General features: G+C 36.4%; 2 protein-coding genes across 2 annotated transcripts in view; one reads left to right on the forward strand and one right to left on the reverse strand.

Annotated features, from left to right (window-relative positions):
• Window positions 1-14,323, forward strand: part of LOC129276896 (cilia- and flagella-associated protein 74-like) — a 46,649-nt gene extending 32,326 nt beyond the window's left edge. Inside the window, exons 27-36 of the mRNA XM_064109784.1 lie at window positions 967-1,094; window positions 2,596-2,721; window positions 3,427-3,592; window positions 4,409-4,528; window positions 5,260-5,415; window positions 6,334-6,523; window positions 9,028-9,243; window positions 10,386-10,525; window positions 11,746-11,880; window positions 12,586-14,323. Coding sequence (XP_063965854.1) covers window positions 967-1,094; window positions 2,596-2,721; window positions 3,427-3,592; window positions 4,409-4,528; window positions 5,260-5,415; window positions 6,334-6,523; window positions 9,028-9,243; window positions 10,386-10,525; window positions 11,746-11,880; window positions 12,586-12,684 — 1,476 coding nt within the window. The 3' untranslated portion in view covers window positions 12,685-14,323. The remainder of the gene's footprint in view (window positions 1-966; window positions 1,095-2,595; window positions 2,722-3,426; window positions 3,593-4,408; window positions 4,529-5,259; window positions 5,416-6,333; window positions 6,524-9,027; window positions 9,244-10,385; window positions 10,526-11,745; window positions 11,881-12,585) is intronic.
• An 815-nt stretch (window positions 14,324-15,138) lies between these two features.
• On the reverse strand, window positions 15,139-24,432 carry LOC129276892 (arylsulfatase J-like). The gene is made up of 7 exons (XM_064109785.1): window positions 23,991-24,432; window positions 22,542-22,728; window positions 21,525-21,718; window positions 20,160-20,367; window positions 18,726-18,975; window positions 17,999-18,132; window positions 15,139-17,604 (listed from the first exon to the last, which is right to left on the reverse strand). The coding sequence occupies exons 1-7, from the start codon at window positions 24,252-24,254 to the stop codon at window positions 17,330-17,332; spliced, it is 1,512 nt and encodes a 503-aa protein (XP_063965855.1). The 5' UTR covers window positions 24,255-24,432; the 3' UTR covers window positions 15,139-17,329.
• Window positions 24,433-25,657: the final 1,225 nt, after the last annotated feature.

Genomic DNA, 25,657 nt, shown 5'->3' on the forward strand with positions numbered 1-25,657 from the left:
TTCTGTAATGAGTTCACTATTAGCCAATCAAATTGAAGGATTTTGGTAGCTTAAATCTGTTATTGCAAATCTGTTACTAAAGCAAGTTTTATGAATAGGGCCCAAGGGGCCGTTTCATAAAGTTAAGAGGGATTGTGAGAACAACGGGTGAACATTTCTTGTGGTTTATATACACCAAATGTTCATTGTTGATTATTTAGCGCTTAAGAAAGGTTCACCAGTCGTTCTTATAGTTGCTCTTAACTTTATACAAACAGCTTTATGAAACATCCCAAGGATTGGTAAAAAGTTCATTAAGTGATAATTTGTAGATCTGCTTATGAAACATAAGGTGCTAGTTTTTGCCGATCTCTCGAGTTGCTTAGCTTGAACTTGAACCTGAAAGGTGTAGAGGGTAGTAAGTACATGTAGGTGAATAGAAGAGGGATATAATGGAAAGGTAAATATGAAAAAGTCAACAAATTAAGCATTAGTCCAACATTTTGAGTATATTTGTAGTTGATTTTCATTCAATTGAAACTCGACCTTATTACAATACCCAATTTATGATTGATTTAGGGCCTTGCCTTCGCTTGATTTGCAATTGAACATAATTTTCTTTCACCCCCCTCGCCCTAATCTCCGTTCATCTAAAGACCCATATTTGCTTGCCATACCCAAAACTCGTACAAAAACAGGTGATCGCACATTTAGTGTTACTGCTTCTAAAGAATGGAACAACATCCCCACTTTCATTAAATCATCAAACTCTTCAGATCAATTTAAGAAACTTCTAAAAACATACCTCTTTTCCGATTAATTTCTTTTGCGTGTATTTGTATTGTAATTATTATGTACTTTTGTTTTAAATCGTTTGTAAACGCTGTGATATACATGGAGAGCGTACTAAATGCTAGTTATTATTATTATTAGTATAACAAACCATTGACGCTGTGCATATCATGTCTATCTTGCTTGTATTTGTAGAAGGGTAAGAAACCGGCCAAGAAACCCGCTCAGAAATCAGCAGGAAAGAACAAGGGAGGCAAGGGTAGCGCCGGTCTAACCAGACCCAGATCGGTGGTCCCACCGAAACCAGATGAACTAGATCCAATGTGAGTAGATTTTGATGGGAAGGCTTTTAAATGGGAAAGCTAAACCCCTCAAAAAAAGTTCTACAACTCAAGTCTGAGCAGTAATAAATTTATAAGTGTGCCATCATATGTAAGAGTGGTATCATTGGAAAGCATGAATACGCCTGCATGGTCAAATGCTATAGAAATGGAGACTCTGGTTAGAAAACAGTGCATTTTGCAACATTCCACTTCTGACTTTTTCCTATTTTCAGGGTAAATGCACATTCCATGATTACATAATCACAGCAGATGGCACATCATTGTAAAATTGATTTTAGATAATTAAGCTTTTCAATGATACCAGTTTCATCTTCTATACCTCAGTAACAACAAATATACCATCCCTCAAAATTGAGTTGCAGATTTTGTTTTGGAGGGTTTAGAACTGGGAGTGGTGCTTTGGTTATTTTACTACATGTATTTTCTCAATTGAAATGAGATTGAGCTTATAAAACAATCTTGAATAACTAAATTTTGATATATTCATGTTTATTTGAGCAAATTTTATCCAGAGGTAGCTAAATATTTATCTAAATAAAACAGCCAGAGCTTCAAAAAAAAAAGAAAAAAAAAAGTTTTGAAGTTTGTAGCTCACTCAGGCATGAGATGTGCACTCTGTGCAATCCGGGGGGGGGGGGGGGGGGGGGGGGGCACTTACATTGACGAGTGGATACCATGCGCGACCAAAAAAACACGTAAAAAGGATGTCTTTTTCAAGATAGGGCACGTTACATATGTAACTAAATAAGGGTGTCAAAAAACACTAAAATAATGAAAAAAGGGTATCTATTTCGCTAGGAAAGCTACATGTTTAGGGTCAAAATTTGTGAGGGTAAAAAGATAAAAAAATAAAGGATGTACTTTTTGCCCCAACAGTCAACACTATACGTGCTTAGAGTCCGACTTGCGCGAGGTGTGGGATGATGTAGGTAAAACTGACGTCTGTGACATATAACAATTAAAATAGCTGTACATGTTTAGGGGTTCATTTCAGGGAATACTTGCCATGGGGAGGGTTTCACACGCCAATACTTATAAAGGGCTGCATTTTCAGAATATGGAAAATACTTGTTTAGGGTGCTTTTCGAGACCCCATGGTCGCGCATGGTATTCACTCGTCAATGGAAGTGGCCCCCTTCCAACACCCCCCCCCCCCCCCCCCCCCCCGGGTGCAATCGTGGTGAAACTTATAAGTACCGGTAGTCTGCAAAAAGTGGTTTCATAGAACTCTCATATCTTGTCTTGAACTTTACAACTTCAAATTTTGACAGTAAGAAGAAGAAAAATACTCTTTCAGATAGGTAATCTTTCAATTTTTTGTTTATCAATACCTACCTACTCTTTTGGCTATTTTAAAAAGTACCTTCCCGTTCTACTCAATGTTGGTTTTGGGTGGCTGGTCTCCAATGATACCGGTAAATTACATACTATGCCCTGTATTTAATCATTCATTTATACTTTCATATTTCTGTTTAAATAGGAGTGGTGATTATGCAGCCGGGAAGGCCTCATTATTGAGACAGTTTGAAGGTGATTTTAGAAGCTATTCTATCCCATGCTATGTGGCTTCAGGAATGACTGCAAATCCTGGTACACTACCTTATGAGTGAGTACAGCTAACTTACGATATCCTTCAATATATCACTTGAATTTTTTTATAGTATTAATAAGTCTGTTCTTTTGAGCTTTGTGCAAGTCAGGGAAGTCAATTATGTTAATAATTGCTATGCTGCCCTATTATAATACAATGCATTTTTACTTTAACACGATTCATGGCTCCAGCTGCATTAAACTTTATTGATGAAGGTAATTCTGACATTAACAGTATCTACCATGGTAACACTAATTAGCAGCCAATTAAAATCAGATATTCAATGGAAGTTACAGATGATGTCAAAGTTATCAATGGCAAGTTTAATGCAGTGGGGTCCTAACTAATTAATCAGCTATCAGCAAGTGGGTGCATCGTGGTCTAGTGGTTCTGACTCTTGCCTTTGAAACAGAGGGTCGTGGGTTCCAATCGTAGCCATGGCGTGTTTTCCTTCAGCAAGAAATTTATCCACACTGTGCTACACTCGACCCAGGTGAGGTGAATGGGTACCCGGCAGGAGTAATTCCTTGCATGCACTGAGCGCCGATGATGGTAGCTCGAGCTAAAGCCGGGGTAATAATAGCAGCGCTTTGTATCCTCTGGAAAAAGCGCTTTATAAGTCCAGCTATTATTATTATTATTATCCTACTTGGCTATCTAACCTCTATTCAAGTCTTTTGCCAGTAAAGTAAACCCAATTATATCCTATCTTAACCACAGTGTTCACAATGCGTTATTCTTGGAGGTGCATTGTCCAGCGGTGCGTCCATCTCTGGTAGTGATATCAAACCATGGCCGTAGTGTGGTGGACTTCAGTGAGGTGTCCGTCGGTCAGCGGGTCATCAAGTCTATTACCGTCCAGAATGTGTCTCCTGAGGCTGTAAATGTATCCTTAATCAATCTCTATTTTTGCAAAATTATTTCTTTTCCCCTTTTTTTATTACATTTTATTGATTATTATACAAAAACTACTTCAGAAATAAAATAAAATTTCGCTGAATTTACATTCAACTGTAATCTTTCTTTGGAAGTAATGCTTCCTGTGCTCTATATGCCAATTTGAATACACTCAATCGTGCAGCTCACAACACTGGGAATACATGTATGTCTGTTCTATTCTATTTTGTGCTTTTATTGTTGTGCATTAACTGTGCGGAATCACACTGTTTCAAGCTACACTGACATTCACTGCTGACATTAGAACCCTGGCCAGCTCCTACTTCATGTTTGTTTATGGCATTCCAAACTGAAAGATAAAAACAACTTGGTGAAACAAAAACATTCTGCAATATTTTTTTTATTTGTGTATTATTTGAATTTATACTCCCCATCCTGCATTGTATAAACCTTTTATCTCAAAAGCCCATATTCTGAACTCTGGTTTACCGTTAACCCTAGACTATATTAAAGTCCAGACTGAAATTGTAGAAGCTACATGTAAATGTGTCATTTTTTTTTTTTGCATTATAGGCTTATGTTTAATTGAGGTCATCTCATGTTCAAATGGTACAGAAAATTATTATATTTATTATTTACAGTTTGTAATGATTTGAGTGCCAGTGTAATGATGATTTTATCATCTAGTTATTGAGATTGTTTTTCACATTTTGCAAGCCATAGTGAAATCATATATTTTGGTTTAGAATATAGACCAAAGTTTCAATATGTGTGTATATGTAATTCCTTGACCCTGCCATATCAGCTCCAATCATCTGTTCTAGACACCGGCGGTCCATTCTTAATGTTGAATGCTTTGCGTAGCCTAGCACCAGATGAAACACACACCATTCTAATTGCCTTTGAACCAATGAAAGCTAACTTAGTGAGTTTAATAAGAAACTTATTTTATTGTAGTAAATAAACCGCAGTAGCAGATGTAGGCGCTGTATTCTAGTATTAAGGTTTGAAATCAATTCATATTGATCTTAATTTGAAATTGATTCTGGTATGTGAGTGTTGAGAATGATCTCAATTTGAATTTCATTTTTTTTTTGCAGGAGTTTCTGCATTTATTGTAAAGTCAAAATGAATTTACAATACATAAACATAATCGTAGTATGACATTCAAGTACATTGCAATGTGACAAATTTATAACAGTGTCATAACAAAATTTAGACATGAATACAATTTAAGGATAAGACAAAGTAGTGAAAAATTAATGCAGTGGCAAACTATATAAGCAAAATAAGTGCTTTAGTAATAGCAGCCAAGCTTGAGTAATAGCAGCATGGTTTCAATTTTTTATTAGATGGACTTGATTTAAATAGAAACGTAAGATGCCACATTCATTGCTTTAATACTGAAAGATCTTGGCCCTATTTTCTAATAAACTGCATTGATGGTTTAAACTTCCTTTTACAAAATAATTTATTCTAATTGACTTTTGAGCAATATAACCATGTTACATGTAGTCTTTTTTTTTTTGGCAAATTTATCAGTAATTGAAACTTTTATGCAAGAAGACCCTGGACATTTTTATTCTCTGCTTAGAATTTTTAATCTATGAATGAATAATATTATATCTGTTTCAATTTGATTTTGTTTTGAAATAGTTCTATGAAGTGCTTGATGTCAAGTCCGGTGAACACACGCTTGGTATCACTATGAGAGGTCATGGTCTAATGCCGGAGGTCAAGCTCTCTCTGGCCGATGACCGACTGGACATGGGATACGTCATTGCAGGAGAGGAAGCAGAGGAAACATTCAAGGTATGTTGATTTCAGTGTAGTTCTTGCTGGCTGAGGCACGATATGTAATAACGGACCTGTCAACGAGTACGTTTCTGCCGTATTTAATCAAATATACTGCCTTGCCTTTTTTTCTTATGAAAATACAATTTTCCCAATTTTGTGTTTTTTAAAAGAAAAATCATCCCCATATTTCTCTATTTCATAAAATTACACAAGGATATTTAATTGGTTGAATGTTAGTTTAGGTAACTTTTGAAAAACCTGGACCCTGTAAGAGAAAACTAATAGTGAATGATTACGGGGCTGATTTCTATGATTGATCGTTATATTGTATTGGATGGCTCAGAGTGGAATACCAGAAATATTCCAAGATTTTGGGAAAATATTCCATGAATCGCAGATGAGTGGAATATTGGCCCTAATGAGTAGAAAGTTTCATGATATAAAGCCGTCCAATATAATTATTATCATCTATCCCAGCCCCCCCCCCCCCCAAAAAAAAAGAGGGAGAAATTTGATTTAACAAGTCATATCACTTATCACATTATGCATCATCATTGAGTGTAATTGTGATCTATGATGTGCATCGCATTGCTTTCATTGTTGTGCATGTTGTATATTCCGCGCATGCGCACTGAACTGTTGAATATGCTCTCATGCTCATGCTCAACGGCTAAGTTTGTACAGGAGCCTATGGGATATTCGTCAGATTTTGGTCCTTCGTAGGGATAAGCTCTGATACTGCACAGGCAATTGATGCAGACCAAAATACCCGTTTTCAATGCATCGCTAAAACGCTCCATATAGATGATAATTCACAATAATCAATGCGATCAATTATAGAAATCAACCCTGCCTCTGTCACTAATCTTTATGTCAGAGGGCCTGGGTATCACTACAAAGTCATGCTTTGAATTTCTTTGTTCTTTCCTCCAGCTGGAGAACATGTCATCATTCGCTATTGATTATCGTATCCTGTTGGATAGTCTGTCGTACCAGAAGCAGCTTAGCCAACGTGAGCTGCCTGTATTCATCAAGAGAGATAATAAGAATGTCGTAGGGCCAGCCAACTATGATGGAAGAAGTGTCTTTGATTGTACTCCGTCCGATGGTACACTTCAACCAGGTATGTAATGTTCAGTCATTTCTAATCATTGTATTTATCAAGAGAGATAATAAGAATGTCGTAGGGCCAGCCAACTATGATGGAAGAAGTGTCTTTGATTGTACTCCGTCCGATGGTACACTTCAGCCAGGTATGTAGTTTCCAGCCATATCTAATCATTGTATTTATTAAGAGAGATAAGCATATAGTAGGGCCAGCCAACTATGATGGAAGAAGTGTCTTTTATTGTACTCTGTCCGATGGTACACTTCAACCAGGTATGTAATTTCCAGTCTTATATGATCAATGGGTGATTTCAAGTTCAGTGTTGACCTTTGGGTGTTGGTGTTAGGTTAATTTTCACACGATTATAACACCAAACATAAAATGAAGATGGTCCCGAAAAGTCACCCACTAGTTGTTGTGATGTCAATAATGTGATCTGGATCAGTTTTACAAACTCTGAATAAGTTTTGGAGCTAGGGGAAGCAATCCAAATTTCAACACCAACACCAAGGCCAACACTGGACTTGAAATCACCTACAGGTGTATTGTATTTATGAAGAGAGATAATAAGAATGTCGTAGGGCCAGCCAACTATGATGGAAGAAGTGTCTTTGATTGTACTCCGTCCGATGGTACACTTCAACCAGGTTTTGCAGTATCCAGTAATATCTAGTAACTGTATGCATTAGGAGAGATAATAAGAATGTCATAGGGCCAGCCAACTATGATGGAAGAAGTGTCTTTGATTGTACTCCGTCCGATGGTACACTTCAACCAGGTATGTAGTTTCCAGTCTTATCTGATCAATGGGGGATTTCAAGTTCAGTGTTGACCTTTGGATGTTGGTGTTAGGTTAATTTTCACACGATTATAACACCAAACATCAAATGAAGATTGTCCTGAAAAGTCACTCACTAGTTGTTGAGATGTCAATAATGTGATCTGGATCAGGTTTACAAACTCTGAATAAGTTTTGGAGCTAGGGGAAGTAATCCAAATTTCAACCCCAACACCAAGGCCAACACCGGACTTGAAATCACCTATTGTATTTATGAAGAGAGATAATAAGAATGTCGTTGGGCCAGCCAACTATGATGGACGAAGTGTTTTTTATTGTACTCCGTCCGATGGTACACTTCAACCAGGTTTGTAGTTTCTAGTCATTTCTAATTACTGTAGTAAGAGAGATAATGAGAATGTAGTAGGGCCAGCTAACTATGATGGAAGAAGTGTCTTCGATTGTACTCAGTCCGATGGTAGACTTCAACCAGGTATGTAGTTTCCAGTCTTATCTGATCAATGGGTGATTTCAAGTTCAGTGTTGACCTTTTGGTGTTGGTGTTAGGTCAATTTTCACACGATTATAACACCAAAACAAAAATGAAGATGGTCCCGAAAAGTCACCCACTAGTTGTTGAGATGTCAATAATGTGATCTGGATCAGGTTTACAAACTCTGAATAAGTTTTGGAGCTAGGGGAAGCAATCCAAATTTCAACACCTACACCAGGACTTGAAATCACCTATTGTATTTATGAAGAGAGATGATAAGAATGTTGTAGGGCCAGCCAACTATGATGGACGAAGTGTGTTTGATTGTACTCCGTCCGATGGTACACTTCAGCCAGGTATGTAGTTTCCAGCCGTATCTAATCAGTGTATTCATTAAAAGAGATAATAAGAATGTCGTAGGGCCAGCCAACTATGATGGAAGAAGTGTCTTTGATTGTACTCCGTCCGATGGTACACTTCAACCAGGTATGTAGTTTTTAGTCAGATCTGATCATTGTATTTATGAAGAGAGATAATGAGAATGTAGTAAGGCCAGGTAATTATGATGGAAGAAGTGTCTTTGATTGTACTCCGTCCGATGGTACACTTCAGCCAGGTATGTAGATTCCAGCCGTATCTAATCAGTGTATTCATTAAAAGAGATAATAAGAATGTCGTAGGGCCAGCTAACTACAGTATGATGGACGAAGTGTCTTTGATTGTACTCCGTCGGATGGCACACCTCAGCCAGGTATGTAGTTTTCAGTCAGATCTTGTTACTGTATTCATTAAGATAGATAATAAGAATGTAGTAGAACCAGCTAACTATGATGGAAGAAGTGTCTTTGATTGTACTCTGTCCGATGGTACACTTCAGCCAGGTATGTAATTTTCAGCCATATCTAATCGCTGTCTTCATTAAGAGATATGAGAATGTAGTAGGACCAGCAAATTATAATGGAAGAAGTGTCTTTGATTGTATTTTGTTGTCATTATTTTGCTTCTCCTCCTCTTCCTCCTCCTTGATGTTCTTCTTTTCCTCTTCCCTCTCCCCTCTTCTTCCTTTTCCTTCTCCTTCCTTCCTTTCATTCTTCTTCTTCCTCCTCCTCCTCCCCTCCCCCTCCTCCCCCCTCTTCTTATTACACCTACTACTATTACTGCTAACACTAACACTTCTGTTATTGTTGTTGTTGTCTTTGTTTTTGTCGTTAATATTATAAATATTATTATCAAATGTCTATATTTCAGGCAAGAAGGTTGAGATCCGAGTGTTGTTTCGACCTGACCATGCCAGCGGTCTCTTCTCCGATATGGCTCGCGTTCAGTTGTTTGGGAAGCAGGAAGCCCATGCCATTCATTTGAAGGGCGCGGCTAAGACCAAGGTCATGTTCTTAGAAGGTCTTGATGAGATCTGTCCTACCGTTGAATCGCTCACGTTACTACCGGCACCAGAAGAGGAAGAGGGTAAGATCGTATATTGTTATACCCCAAATTTCTTTTAGATTAAAGGCTAGCATTAATTATAAATGGAATATGATTGGAAAGAGAAAAATGTACTGAAAAAAAGTGATTTCATTTCCAGTACAGTATCTGGATCTGGTGCCATTCCTCAGTTAAAGGTCAAGTCCACCCCAGAAAAATGTTGATTTGAATACATAGAGAAAAATCGAACTAGCACAACGCTGAAAATTTCGTTAAAATCGGATGTAAAATAAGAAAGTTATGACATTTTAAAGTTTCGCTTATTTTTTACAAAACAGTGATATGCACAACTCAGTGACATGCAAATGAGACAGTCGATGATGTCCCTCACTCACTAATTCTTTTGTTTTTTATTGTTTGAATTATACAATATTTCATTTTTGTACAGATTTGACAATAAGGACCAACTTTGACTGGACTATATAGTATTAAACAATGCTAATTTCACATAATCAGGGAGGAATTAATCGTTTTTTTCACTTGAAAATGAAGAGAAAATGAGAATATTTCATATACTATTACCCAGTAATAGAATACCAAAGAAATACACTGTAGTGAGTGCATGATGTCATCAGTTTCCTCATTTGCATACCGACCAGGATGTTCATATGACTGTTTTGTGAAATTTAACTTGTGCTGATCATTACACATTCTGAATCAGCAATGCGATTAAAACAAAATCATTGCTTAAAAACGCAAATTGGCAACTTTTCATTAGATTAATTCTCTAATCATTAATTTTTCTTCTCATGTTATATCCATATGTTATTTCGTCGAAGTATGAAAATGAATAGAAAGTTAATGATCGTTGCCAATTTGAGGATCAAAAGAAGATTAATTCTGACTTTATTATTGCTATGTACCTCTATGGGTTAAAGTCAAGATTTTTCTAAATATGAAAATGAACAGATAATTAGTGATTGTTGCCAATTTTAGGAGAGAAAGAAGATTAATTTTGACCTAATGAAAGTAATGTACCTTGACTATGGGTTAATGATTGAGTATGTAAATGAATAGAAATTAGTGATTATTGACAATTGGACAAGCAAAAAATATTAATTTTGATCTCATGTAAGTTGTGTACCTCTGAGGGTGACTGTAGTCTTGTTATGATTTTGCTTTAGTGGTTGATCCGAAGGCTGTACCTCCATCGATCCCAACGTTACTAAGTTTCAAAGCTTTGAGTGTCGACAAGGAGATCAAACCTGCTACCAGACAGTTACACATTGGGTGTATCAAGAGTACCGCACCTACTCAGAAAAAGGTTTGTTCTTTTTACCTATCTCTCTTTCTTTCTGTGTCATTTACATTGCTGGATATGGACACAAAATCAAAACACCTTTATCGATCTTTACTATATGTTTTTTTCTATGGGACATATGGATTGTGTTTATGATCATTTTGATTTGATATCAATTTATTGAGATCAAAATAAATAAAAGAAAATTTACAAAGTAATGAAATATACAAAACATAATAGAGATTAAGACAAGCCAGGTTATGACTCATTACTGACAATGCAGGGCAGTATATGTGTACACTACATTCATTATTGATAGCAATACCAGTTTATAGATATTTTCATGAAGGTGTCATGATGGTAGACTGGTTCTGACCCCCATCTCTAAACCAGAGGGTCATGGGTTCAAACCCTATACCAGGAGTCAATTTCCTTCAGCAAGAAATATCCATATTGTGCCTCACTCAGAAGAGGTTACTGGTGACACAGCAGAAATTTGTTCTTTGAAACGCAATGTGCGTCAGTGGCGGACCGTGACCCGAAGGAGAAAAATGATTGGAGAGGCACTGTATTCTTTGTGAACAATGCTGTGCCCCTCCAATGCTTTGTCTCCTCCGGGTCACGGTCCGCAACTGATGTGCGTAATACCATCTCTGCTAAAGCAAAGGTTAGTTTTTATGCTGCTTTATTGGAGTGGGTTGAGAGACTTCTGGAGAGCGTTTCATGAAAGGACCTGCCAGACGTTTATCTGACAAGTCCTGTTTTATCCGACAGTTGCCAAAGTAAAAATGTTTCCCAGCCTATCAAAATCAAGAAAAGTTGTAAATTCTGACAACATATCGCACAAAAGATTTGATGAAACGTTCCCCAGTGAACATTCATTAAATAAAATTAGTCAGTGATAAGCACTTTTTGAGGAAGTATAATTGTAATTATTTTTTTATTTTGAAGAATGGAGGATTCTTCCTTGACAACGCAGCATCTCTGAGCGTCCAGGGTTTGGATGCTGCATTTTTGTAATGGGGTTTATAGAGACTTTTGATGGAGTTAGTGATAATCACTGTACAAAGCAGTAAAATTGCTTTTATTTAATTTTTTTATTTTGAAGAATGGAGAATTCTTTGATAACGCAGCATCTCTGAGCGTCCAGGTTTTGGATGCCGCATTATTGTAATGGGGTTTAAAAAGACTTTTGATAAAGTAATTAAAGTAAGTAAAATTTTCTCTTATTTTTTATTTTGAAGAATGGAGAATTCTTCTTTGACAATGCAGCATCTCTGAGCGTCCAAGGCTTCCAGGTCGAACCTCAGCGAGGGATGGTCGAAGCAGGGAATACCAAACCTGTCACGTTCACATGGACTCCGCCTAAAGGTCATGACGTAAGTATAAGTTTGACCTTTGAACTCTATCATCCCCTTAAAGGATGTTTTCTATTTTCAGGTACATTACAAATACCAAAGGAAACGAGTTTGAATATGAGATGAAACCATGACAAGTATAAATCAGTGAATAAGTGGTTGGTTCTACAAAATGAAAAATAGTATTAAAATGGACAAACTGACGTACTCTGAGGAGTGCATGTCGAAAAGCTTCAGTATGTCCGTATTCGAATATCAATCAACATGTCGTCATGAAAAATAATTTTTATTTAAACATGGTAAATGTCCTGTAACAGTAATTGCAACTTTTGAATATTTCTAATAATGGAGTTTTAATTTCCTGCACTAACAGCACTAACACCACCATCACCATCGTTATCATTTTAATTGTCAATATCATCATTATTCATCATCATCGCCATTATCAGCATCATCTTCATCAATATCGTCATCATCATCACCACCACTGTCATCATCATCATAATTATCATCAACATAATTATCATCATCAACATCATCGTCACAATCATCATCTTCACCATTACCACCAGCTTCATCACGGTCACCATTTTGACCGTCATCACCAATATCTTTATCATAATCATCATCACGATTGCCATCACTGTCATCATTCTATATTAAATTTCCTTCTCAAAGAAACTTTATCGACTTCACGACATCATTTCTTGTTTTATCTCTCACCAGCCTAATCTCCCGATTGAAAGCAGTATCATCATCAACCTCAAAGGGGACATCTTAGAAAGATACAACATTCTCCTGAGAGCACTGGTGGTCTCAGAATGATTTCATTTTTCCGTCAACAATTTATAGAACCGTCTCTAATAAGTCTGATGAAGCAATGATAATTCTTGTTTCGAGATATCCTTCTCATTTGTAATATTTTGGATCTGGTGGGTGTTTCATAATACTGTTTATAATTTGCAAGGGACTTTATGAATGACTTGTGATCCTATCTTGTGGTAATTGGTATGTACCAAATTTTTATTGATGTTTATTTAGCGCTGAAGAAAGGATAACCAGTCGTTGGTAAAGTCACTCATTATTATGGACAGCTTTATGAAGCATCTACCTGGATGGATGCGGCTCAACACTCCTGAGGAGTAAACATGAGTAAGGATGGGTGACCCTAAAAAATAATAATAGGGCAATTCTGTAAAAATAATCAACCTTTTTGTACATCCGACTCCTATTTTTCTAAAGTTTTTATTCACTTCATAAACTGCCCAAGTCATGATCGTTTGAGAGCACTACAGACTGTCAAAAGAACCAGAAATCAGAGACGGAACATTTCACGAAGGTCTCATGTATTTTATGGAATTTCCCAATATAAATTAATACCATTGGCATTTTTGTTCTCACCAAGCTTTTCAAGAGTATACGGTTGGCAGAAATGTAGCCAAGGCTGGTACTTTTGACCTACAAGGCTCCTGGAGAATACTTTCTCCCATAGGTTTTGTATATGTGACTCAGCCGAAGGCAAAGGCCAGCAAAATATGGCCTGGAGGCCGCATAGACTACTTCCCTTATCGCTTATAATTTTTCTTGATTCAAATGAAGTTTTTGTTGTGGGTGGATGTTGCCTTTGAACAATCTTTTCCCTTGCATGTTGCTGCTGCATTGTGCGTTGTATGCTTCCCTTACATTGAATGAGCTACTTTGCTTGCGTAAGCAGTAATGAACATCTAGATTTGGTCGAAATTCAGTTGGGCATGTCATAAAGCTGTTTGTAATTTACAAACGAGTGGATGGTACATTGTAACTCTTTCTTGCGCCAAATCCGATTCTCAATGCATACTCTCATCAGGTAACCCTTTCTTGCGCCAAATCCAATCCTCGATGCATACTCTCATCAGGTTTAGGTGAATTCCAGTCAACATACAATTTACAAATTTCATTGTATATCCTAATGTAAAAAGTGAATTACTTCTAAGAAGGGTAATCACCATAACCTCAAAATCAGGATTTGATAATTCCATGTAAATTTAGAGTGTTTTTGATATTTTCTTTTTTGTGGATTCATCACCAACCCATTTTGTATTTCTGCCATTTTATTGCGAAAAAAATGGGATACTTTTTTTGTACTGTTTGATCCCAAATACCGGTACTTCTAATATTTTTATAGGTATAGGCCTCTGCACATGGGAAAGGGCAAGAAAAGAACACTATTCACTGTGAAGTATTATTTCATTTCATGGAACATATATTATATATTTCAAATGTTTATGATAGAATTTTATCCAACATTAAGATGTACATAATTAAACATGTATATAATCCTGTCCTTTGTATTTATATGTACAATAATAAACTGACTTATAATGTAAATTAACTATGTACAATAATGTAATTGCTTTATGTACACATTATGTGTGAATGACCTGTATGTGTATATTTGTTAAATAAAATTAATTTCTTGTCTCGCATGGTTCTTGTGTTTGAGTTAATTTATGAAGTGTACATATAATTCTTTTGTATTATTTTTTTTAAACAAACTCTTCTGACCTCCTTTTGTTCCTCAGTCACTGGCACATATTAGGTAGTTTTTGCATTTACTCCGGGGAAACTCTCTACAATGCATTGATTTCTTTTAAAATGCAATTAAAATCTCAATGGAGAGCCGAGAGGCTTTTGTTGAAAGTTGTTGGAATGGGACAGCAGATCATCTGAAGATTTGCTCCGGACGAACAATTGCAAATAAGTCGTTGTCCAGAGTCAAGAGAATTCCGATGGTGTCCCGGTCCACCAACTTTCGACAAAAGCCTCTCAGCTTTCCATTGTGATTTCACTTGCCTTTTCAAAGGATTTGATGCGTTGTAGAGAGTTTTCCCGGAGTAAATGCGAAAAGTTCGGAATATCCAATTACCGAGGAACCATGAGTAGTTATTGCAGCCTTTTTCCATACCAACATTTGTTGTGCTCTCTCTTTAATTCATGCCTGCTTTCCCACTCACTTCTTTCTCAATCCCTTCCCTTCTCTTTTTTCTTCTTGGCCCTTTCCCCGCCCTTCTCCCTTGGCTCGTTTTGTGTATTGTATCTGTGCTACAGGAATATCCCCGGCCATTTAATACAAGCTTTTGCTTTTAGGGAATCACGCCTTTTTCTTTTGCCAGTGTGAAAAGCATAATAGACTATTTAACGTGGATGACAGTATACTTCTATGCTATTTATTTTTTTCAGAGTTACACTAAATAAAAAAGAAAATGAGCAAGAAAACAATTGAATTGATACTCGATACAATGAACTAAATTGTCATTTAGACATCTTTAATATCAAACGAGAAATATATCAAAAGATAAAAAAACTTTATTTCTATACAGTACTGTTTAACACTCACAAGATGGAAAGACATATTAAATAAGAATAACGATATTTGTATAGTGCTTGTCAGCGCTTAAGAAAATAGAAAAAGAAAAGTAATTTCAGCCCAAAATACACATGTATAGTTTCCCAGTAGACAGTTAAGGGAGCTGCCAATGTATTTCACTTGCATTTTCAAAGGGTTTGATGCGTTGTAGAATTTCCCCGGAGTAAATGCGAAAAGTTCGGAATATCCAATTACCGAGGAACCATGTGTACTTGTTATTGCAGCCCTTTTTCCACGCCAACATTCGTTCCACTCTCTTTTTGCTCAGTGGCTTTCTTGCTCATGTCTTTTTACCAAAAAGTAGGTTTTTAACACGGATTTAAATTTGTCTATTGAGTCTGCTTGTTTTCTTCAATGAGGTAGATTGATCCTGAAATGAGGGGATGCTGAATTGAAAATGGTGAACCACATGACGGTATTGGTGGTAGGGATTATTAAGAGTGATTTGTTGCTTGAGCACCAGCATCAAATAGCAAATACAGGAAAACATGCCTCTTATTCAGATAATCCAATCTAATTTAACAAAACAAGTTTTGCTGGCTTGAAAAAATACATAGCGTCATCCTTTACAAGTGTCTTACATCTGTGCATTATTTTTGTGCTAATTGGAGCTTTTACAGCCAAAATTTGTGAAAAATTACGTTTTGCCCGTTATGTGGAAGAGCCATGGTGTAGTGGTTCTGACTCGAATCCCACCGCGGTCTAGCGTCCTGTGGCAAGGCGTTAATCCACACTTTGCCACTCTCGACCCAGGTGCTAAATGGGTACCCGGTAGGATGCGAAAGCCTATGTAGTATGCCTAGCAATGGAGTCATGGAACTCTAGTTGGAATGCTCCCCAGGGAGTGGAGAAGGTGCATACATTGTATGCGGGCATACAAGGATCCGATGACCAGGGTAATAATATGCTGTAAAGTGCTTTGGGCCATTATGGGAAAATAGCTCTTATTATTATTATTATGTCTGCATAAGTCAACCTTCTATTAGACAAATAATTGCCTCAGCTAAAGCAATAATTCAGACCAGATTACGCAAAGCATTAAGTTAGAGTGTTGTGGCCCAGTGGATGACTCTGCGGACTTTGAAACAGAAGATCATGGGTTCGATTCACAGCCATTGTGCAATATCCTTCAGCAAGAAATTGATCCATAATGTGCTGCACTCAACCCAGGTGAGGTAAATGGGTAACGGCAGGAAGTAATTCCTAAAAAAAAAATGTGAGTACCAGAATTGGTAGCCTAGCTTAGCCATGGTAATAGAGCACCTAATAATGTGGATATGTGCGCTACATGTATACAAATACCCTGTATTACTATTATTATTAAGCATGTATAACTCGTTCCTTTTAAAGGGGAATCCAGCCTTTGGTCATAAAATGTTATGTTCGAAAGGAGAAAAATAAATAAAACAGATTGGTGAAAGTTTAAAAGATATCGGACAAGAAATCAGAAAGTAATGGCTGCTTTAAAATTGAGATCCCTAACTCGATGTAGATTCCAAATTGGTAAATAAATTATGACAAGGGGCAAGGACAACTTTCCATAGGCAATGTACTTAATTATCGGGGATTTGTGGTTTTCTCCTAAGTACCCATTACCCTGGGGCAGTAATCTGAATATAACCCAGGTAGTATATTGTTTTATGTTCTCATGAAAGAAAAATATAATTTTAAGTAAAACTTGACATTTCAGCCATTTTATGTATTGGAGTACCTACATGTAGAAGAGTAGTCCTTGCCTTACATCACTATATGACATCACATATGCTGCCAATTTGAAGTCTCCATGGGTATAGTGATTACTAATTTTGTCAACTTTTAAAAAATTTTGACTATCTTGTTTGTCCAATATTGTTCAAACTTTCACCTATCAACTTGCCTGTTTTTTCCTTTTCCTCTAAAAACAAGTATTTATTTGGGTTGGCCAATCAAAACAAATGTGGCTCCAAGAGATTTGACCAAAGGAGGTTCACAATTACGCTGTGTAACGTGGAATTGCTTGTTTCCTCTTTTCTTAGAACTATTGAATTATAAGGATTGATTGAAAATATATCATTCTGCTTTCAATCACTGCCATGGTGTTCCCCAAAGGCCGTCATGGAAAGCAGGATTTGCCTCCTCGACTTCATCAGGATACTGAACGGGAACCGAATCAACATAATACTTCTTAAGCTTGTCTATCAGTTCATCTACCACTTCCGGGTGAGAGGTCGAAAGGTCATGATACTCGTGAGGGTCCGCAGTGATGTTGAATAGCCAAGTGTCCTTTCCGTTAATTTTGATTGGGGAGATGGCGGTAATACCGGAATCGGGTATGGGAATCCACTCCCCATTATTAGCTCCTGAATAAAGCAAATAAGGCAAAAAAATATGTTGATGGGTGGACAAAGTTAAAAAATTTAAATCTTGTTTCTTTTCTTTTTTATCATGAATTTTAGGGGCTACCTCAAAGTATTGTTCATACTGAATGAATGGCTAGGTAATGTGTTCAGCTACCAGCTACATGTTTAGAATAAAAAAAAAACAATACTTGGAATTTTGTGAATACCAGAGATGCTAGCATCATCTCAAACATCACAAATTTATTAATGTGCATTATTTGTCTTATAAAATGGGTAGGCAGATGTTAGATCTGTTATTTTTCATTGATTATGATAAGCTGAGAAACAACGCTATGGTAACTTTCGGAAAAAATTCATAAAACTCTCCCATTTTATTAATATATATATATCATACCTGGATCTCCAGTTAGGAGTTTCCAATGCCCCACCCTGATAGCTGCTGAAATGTTAGAAGAGAATTCCTTGGGTTGGTTTGGCCATGGATCTATGTTATGAAGAAGTTCTTTCCGGGGTGATGAGGCATTCGAACTGAGAGAAACAAGAAATCAAATAATGACATTTTATCCAAGGATCAGCACTAATCAAATTCATGTGCTGGTCAGTATCAATGCTATGGTTAAATAGATATGACTGTTGGAATGATTCATTCTAGATAATAAATGATCTGATTGAATGTCTGATGAATATATTGATTGGCTGAGATGAGTGATTGATACTTAGATGAACCCATAAATTGAAAAATTTGTTTTACGATTGTGCAAAACAAAATATGGAAAGAGATCATTCTATGCAATGTTATTTCAAAGTACTGTAAATAGGAGATACATACACGCCTGTCAACAATAACCATTTAAAGATTAAAATACATCTTTTGTTGTTGTGGTGACATGTATACTGGCAGTCCAAGTGGTTACAGATACTGGTAATCATAGTTGGGATTCAGCCCGTAATCTAATAGATTAGTCAGTTTTATATCATCATTCGATCCATCTGGAGCCAAACAGGAATAACACCCACATGTACATTACATAATATAAACATGCATCATCCTAATGCTAAAATATAACTGTAGTATCACCCCCAAAATCAAAGAATTAGAGGAATTTGAATAAAATCGATACCTTATTGTTTTCCACATGTTGAATCCATCTAGCGTGACGTTATCAAGACTGCTCCCAGCAAGACCTTGGACTAGAGTTGGAAACCAGTCACTTACATGGATGAGCTCCTTATTGACTGTACCCTGCACACTATCGGGGAGAAAGGGGCTGGTAACGAAGCCTACACCCCTCATACCACCCTCCCACAGAGATCTCTTCCAGCCGCGGAGGGGCCAGTTGTTTCCCCCCGCTGCCACCTCACCTCCATTGTCTGAAAACGAAAACAATCATGAAAGATACTGAAGTGTGATTGGTCAATAGCTGGTCATATGACATTTACTGTGTACAGGCATCGTAGCTGTTACATTTCTCTACTTGGTCATCTTTCATAATAAAGTGACACAATGGTCATTGAGCATTTGCTTGTATATCCCCAAACTCTGGAATGGCTTACCTATGGGCCCCATCTTACAAAGAGTTACGACTGATCCAATCAATTGTAACTCTATGGAAATCCATCAGTGTCATAATTTTTTCTACAGGAAATTTGCAAAATGTCCTCTGTACACAAAGGAGAACACACCAAATTGTCAAGAAATCAATTAATTTTATGGATATACATTCATATCTAGACATTTTTTTTAACAAACATGCATTTTGTATGTTGACTTTGCTGGCTTTCCATAGTTGCGATTGATCGGATCAATTGCAACTCTTTGTAAGATGGGCCCCTGGTGTCCCGAAAACATCATTTGTAAACAACTTCAAATCAAAACATACAACACATCTAAATAGAAGGAGTGTAGCAGGCTTCAAAGGTGAATCATGCAGCCTTCATGGGCATATGTATATGTTGGTCCTGGTCCTGGAAATGACCACCCAAACTCGACGTTTCGACAAGCATGTTTTTGTCGTCTTCAGGAGAATAAGCACATTTTTTTTGCTCATTCTCCTGAAGACAACAAGAACGCACTTGTCGAAATGTCGAGTCTGAGTGGTCCTTTTTAGGACCAACATATGCCCACGAAAGAATACATGGTGTATCATGAAACTCACAACACTCTTCTTCTTTGCCATGGAAACCTTCAGAAGTTACATCTATTAATAACAAGCAAATCAGGAGTTCTTATCTAGCACAGCAGAATAAACTTTTGTTGAATAGATTCTCCGCTCTACATTTCCACTCTTTTATTAATATTATATGTATACTAAAAATATTATATTAAAATAAATGTTATATTATTATATCATAATAAAAATATTATAATAAAAAATGTCGAAAAAGATGATGATGATGGGTTCTTGTAAAGCGCCGGTATCCGCCTCAGCTGGGCGCTCATGACACTTGCTCAAAAATAGGAAATATCTCACAAATTTCAATGTCTTCAAACAGTGCTTAGGATCATCATTCAGTTCAAGTAGCTTACATGAAAAACCTTGATCCAAGTATCTTACCAGTTGAGAATATAAGTACAGTATTTTCCCAGAGTTCTCTTTGCTTCAGAGTTTGTATCACCTTTCCGATGGCTTCATCAAGACAGCTCATCATTCCGGCATAGATACGTCTATTGTTATTCTTAATGTTCTTATATCTTTCTTCGTATGAGCTAGGAACCTGGAGGGGTGAGTGCACTGACTGGAATGGCAGGTAGAGTAGCAATGGCTGAAAAAAATAGTCAATATATTATACAAGATTTATCATAATTAAACAATTTGAGATTTTTATAATCAGTTTTAGAGCCAATGGCAGTTGGTTTGCATATAATTTATCTTATGAAATGTGTCAAGTTACTCGAAATATTCACAGCTTAATTTTTTTTTACTGATACCCATTAGCTCGCCCAGCTAGTATAACAAATATTTGAAGTAAAAAAAAATTGGATGGACAAGACCTGATTATATTTTGAGGTCATGAGGTCAAAGATCAAACACTGGCGGATCCAGGGGGGCACGGGCCCCTTTGAAAGTGAAGACCTTTTTTTTGCTAGTTAGATATTTTCTGGGATGAAATCTCCTTAATTTTTTGTTTAAAACCTTTTTTGTTGCTTGTCAAATTATTCCTTGCAAAAATGTGCCCCCCCACTTTTGGAAAATCCTGGATCCGCCCCTGCCTAAAAATATCTAATTCTCACAATAGATGAAGAGCTGTTTAAGGGTTTGACCTAAAACTTGGCCCCTGTCTGCATATGAGTGACAATGAACTGCATATAGTCACAAGGTCAAAGGGCAGAGAGGTCATTGTATCAAAATTTTAAATGTTGGGTGAGTAATATATATTCTCGATATAGCATTTACAACTTAGGCATGCATTCTGATTATTTGTTTATTATGTACTCCCATGCTACTCTCTCATTATCTATACAAAATGAGCGACTGTTGTCAATTTGAGGATCAAAAGAAAGTTAATCTTGATCGATCGAACTTATGAAAGCTGTGTACCTCATTGGGTTAAAGGTCAAGATTTCTCAGAGTATGGAAATGAATAGAAAATTAGTGATTGTTGCCAATTTTGAGGAGCAAAGATGATTAATCCTGACCTTATGAAAGCTGTGTATGTCGATGGGTTAAAGGTCAAGATTTTTCAAAGTATGAAAATGAATGGAAAATTAATGATTGTTGCCAATTTGAGAATCAAAAGAAGATTAATATTGACTTCATGAAATCTGTGTACCTCTATGTGTTAAAGGTCAAGATTTTTCAAAATATGAAAATGAACTAAAAAATAACAATTGTTGCCAATTTGAAGATCAAAAGAAGATTAATTTCTACCTCAAGAAAGTTGTATGTGCACCTTAATAAAGAATTCGACTACATCCATACCTGATCGTCCGAATGCTGGTTGACTATTTGTTGGATTTTATCCGTGAAGACGAAGACAGAGTAGTTCCCCACGTACTCCCATGCGACTCTCTCGTTGTCCCATAGATCCATACCAAGCCAGTGATTGCTGTTCGGGAGAATACCGTCGCCTGGTCGATGATGAGTCCAATAATCTTCACTCCCTGTTAAGTAACCTATAGGAACAATCAAGGATGATTTGCTATAAATGATATTTGAAGAGAAGTCTGTCTCGTAAACACACTGCTTTAATTGCTCTGCGGAAATGTGTTTGTAGCTCAGATCAGATCATACATTACAAATTCATAATTAATCAATGAAAATATCAGTTTTAATTTACCTTTTCTAACCAAGGCAAAGCATTCAGAGATAATTTAAAGTAGTTTCAGTAAACACTGATTTCCTGACAAAGTCTGTGAAACCAAGATTAATTGTCATAAGTAATGTAAGAAATGTGAAATTCTAGCACTGTCATTTTATGATTTCCAAATCAATGCTGAAAAACATACCCACAATGTTGAATGTGGTCATCTCATATCATTCAGACTCTCTTTTTCAATTAAAAAAAGCTTGAAAGCTCAAGTAGGTACTATTCTATTGATAATAAAAATAATAATAATAGGCATTTATATAGCGCCATCTATCTAGAAATATTCTATTCCGAGGCGCGATGTTATTATTATCATTACCCCGGCTTTAGCTCGAGCTGCCTTTCAGCGCTCATGCCGGGTACCCATTCACCTCACCTGGGTCGAGTGCAACACAATGTGGATAAATTTCTTGCTGAAGGAAATTACGCCATGGCTGGGATTCGAACCCACGACCCTCTGTTTCAAAGTCAGAAGACTAATCCACTGGGCTACAATGCTCCATTATTCTATATCTATGTCTATGGCTATTTTATATCTATGGGTAAAAAAAAGAAGTTTGATAACAATAACATAAAAAGTGAAAGGTTTTTAACTCAGAATCTCTGTTTGAATCTATGAGTTTGCTTACCAAAGAAGGAATCAAACCCTCTCTGTCTTGGCAGGCAATCCTTCTTGTAATGTCCAAGATGCCATTTCCCCACGGCATGGGTAGCATAACCAGCTTCACGAAGTTTGTCTGCGAATGTTGGAAGATTGGTGGAGAGACAAAGCGGCTGAGCGGGTCGGATGTAGCTGTGTTGTAGCCCTGTGTGGATCTATTCATGCAAAAGAAAGTAAATGGAATCTTGAAAGCATTCAGTCAGATTTTATGCCACTGATTTAAAATATACTGCATACTTTGAAAAAAGTTTTTTCTTGATTATCAGCTCAACTTTTGCCCAGATCTTCTCTCCAATATCTTAATAATTCATCATCTGAATTTAATACTTTTTCTTTTGCATCTTCCTCAACTGTGGCCGGAGATCATCCGCAATATGCGGCAAAGGGCTAGAATAACAATGACGCAGAATCCACACGACACGGCCACACACCAAGTATTGGGAACAACTCTATTTTGGCAAGTACATGTATTTCCCATTATATATGTTCTAGATTAAGGCAAGATACATTTAAACCTCCATATTTCTATTTTCAACTTTAGAAGGGGTGCACATGGAAATCTTACCCAGCTCACTAATAATAGTATAGATTAAGATATGGACTTAAAAAGTCTTAAATCGTGAAAAGTTGAAAATGTGAAAAAAGGGGAAGGTTTAAGTAGCAGCACCACACTTAATGTTTCGGTTTTTTTAAGGACAAGTCCACAGCAACAAAACGTTGATTTGAATTAAAAGAGAAAAATACAAAAGGCATGACACCAAACATTTTATAAAAATAAGATTTTGTGAAATAAAATTTGTGACATTTTAAAGTTTTGCTTTTAGTTTTACATGTAATTTCACAAAACAGGTATACTATATGCACATCCTTGACGGTATGCAAATGAGGGAACTGATGACGTCACCCACTCACTATTTCTTATGTATTCTAATTTTCATCTCCTTATCCTTCTTCCCTGAATATGTCAAATCATGATTGTTTTAACATTTTGTGGTTCTACCCAAGTTGGTCATTAATAATGCAAAATCTGTCATTTGTGTCAAAATTAAAATATTGCAGAATCCAAATAATACATTTATAAAAATAGTGCATGAGTGAGCATCACTGGGCCTGGGGGACATCTTTGACTCTCTCATTCATATGCATGTCACTGAGTAATTGTGCACTTAAGTCAAACTTTAGAATGTCACAACTTTTTTTTATTTTACATCTGGTTTTGATGAAATCTATTTTATTATATAGGCCTACTAGCCTAGACTCGCTAGAGCCTTTAATTTTCAAATTATTTGATTTTTCTCTCAAAATGATAAATCAACATTTTTCCGGGGTGGATTTGACATTTAATATATTCATCCTGTACTTAAAGTAATATTTTAAGACTTTCGACATAAAAAATATCTTCTTGAGAAGGATTCACCTGGTATCTTCCGCTCAATAGCTGCGATCTCGTCGGTGTACAGATAGGCTGTACGTAGTAGTTCTCCAGGCGGACGCCGTCCCGTGCAAGCTCGTCGATGTTCGGTGTTTTGATCTCGGAGCCGTGATAACCAACATCATTGTAGCCGAGGTCATCAATCAAAATGAATACAATATTTGGCTTCATTGGTTTGCTGATCCTTGTGGAACATACATTGCTAATGATTACAAGAGTAATACAAAATATGAGTTTCATAATAATCATTCTTATATTTTCAGCAGGACTGAAATTAGTCAGACTCAAGCAGTCACTGAGTCCCGCACTGAGTCAGGCCCAGTGCAAAACGAAAGTCAATTACCATCGAATCATAAACAAAGATCACGTGATATCAACAAACGCTCACGTGGCCGTGGTGGTGGCTCGTCAGTGGTACCCTCGTACCGATGTAACCCAAATTCACATATTGACATATAACATTTTCGGGGACATTAAACTTCATTTTCACACAAAACATAGTGAAATACATATGAGCGATTCGATGATGTCACAAAAATCACTATTATTTTTTCGTTTTATTGTACAAATTATACAATATGCTTTAAAAAATATTCATTTTTATAAAACTATTTTCAACCTTTTATATTTATCAAATAATAATAGTCATACAAAGCACAGTTAAAGAAAAAATACAAAACATGTATAACAGTACTCGAATAGTGGGTAAATTAAGAACAGTTTTATATCAATGATGTAATCAAAATATTTTTTCAAAAAGAATCCATCATAATTTGCAATCCTTCCATCAGGGAAGTGCAGAGCGGATAGAGTTAGAGTTACGTACCTCCCGCTAATTCACAATGCAAGCTAGCCTCTGTTAAAGGACAAGTCCATCCCAACCAAGAGTGGATTTGAATAAAAAGAGATAAATCCAACAAGCACAACACTGAAAATTTCATCAAAATCGGATGGAAAATAAGAAAGTTATAACAATTTTAAGAGTTATATTCACATCCTGGTCGGTATGCAAATGAGGGAACTGATGACATCACATACTCACTATTTCTTTTGTATTCTATTATATGAAATATGAAATATTCTAATTTTCTCCTCATTGTCCTGTGAAACAAAGTTTTATTTTGCCCTGAACATGTGGAATTACCATTGTTTAACATTATATCTTTCAGTCAAGTTGGTCTATATTGTCAAATCTGTAAAAATTGAAATATTGTATGATTCAAACAATAAAAAACAAAAGACTAGTGAGTGAGGGACCTCATCGATTCTCTCATTTGCATGTGACTTAATTTTGCATATAACTATTTTGTGAAAAGTAAGCGAAACTTTAAAATGTCATAACTTTCTTATTTCACATCCGATTTTGATGAAATTTTCAGTGGTATGCTTGTTGGATTTTTCTCAAGTTATTCAAATCAATTTTTTGTTGGGGTGGACTTGTCCTTTAAGTTCGACGATTATTATGGATGAAAGATGTAAGCCTCTTATGTGCATGTTTACTTCATTTAATTGTTGCAGATTTGATAATGAGACTCTTCATCTAATAATTCAAATTATATAGTAATTCCACATATTTTTGTCATGGAGTATAGCATATCATTTGTTGGAATATCATATAATGTCATCAGTTCCCTCACCTGGCATATAACACT

This window comes from Lytechinus pictus, chromosome 14, assembly GCF_037042905.1.
Source record: "Lytechinus pictus isolate F3 Inbred chromosome 14, Lp3.0, whole genome shotgun sequence".
Taxonomy (NCBI): domain Eukaryota; kingdom Metazoa; phylum Echinodermata; class Echinoidea; order Temnopleuroida; family Toxopneustidae; genus Lytechinus; species Lytechinus pictus.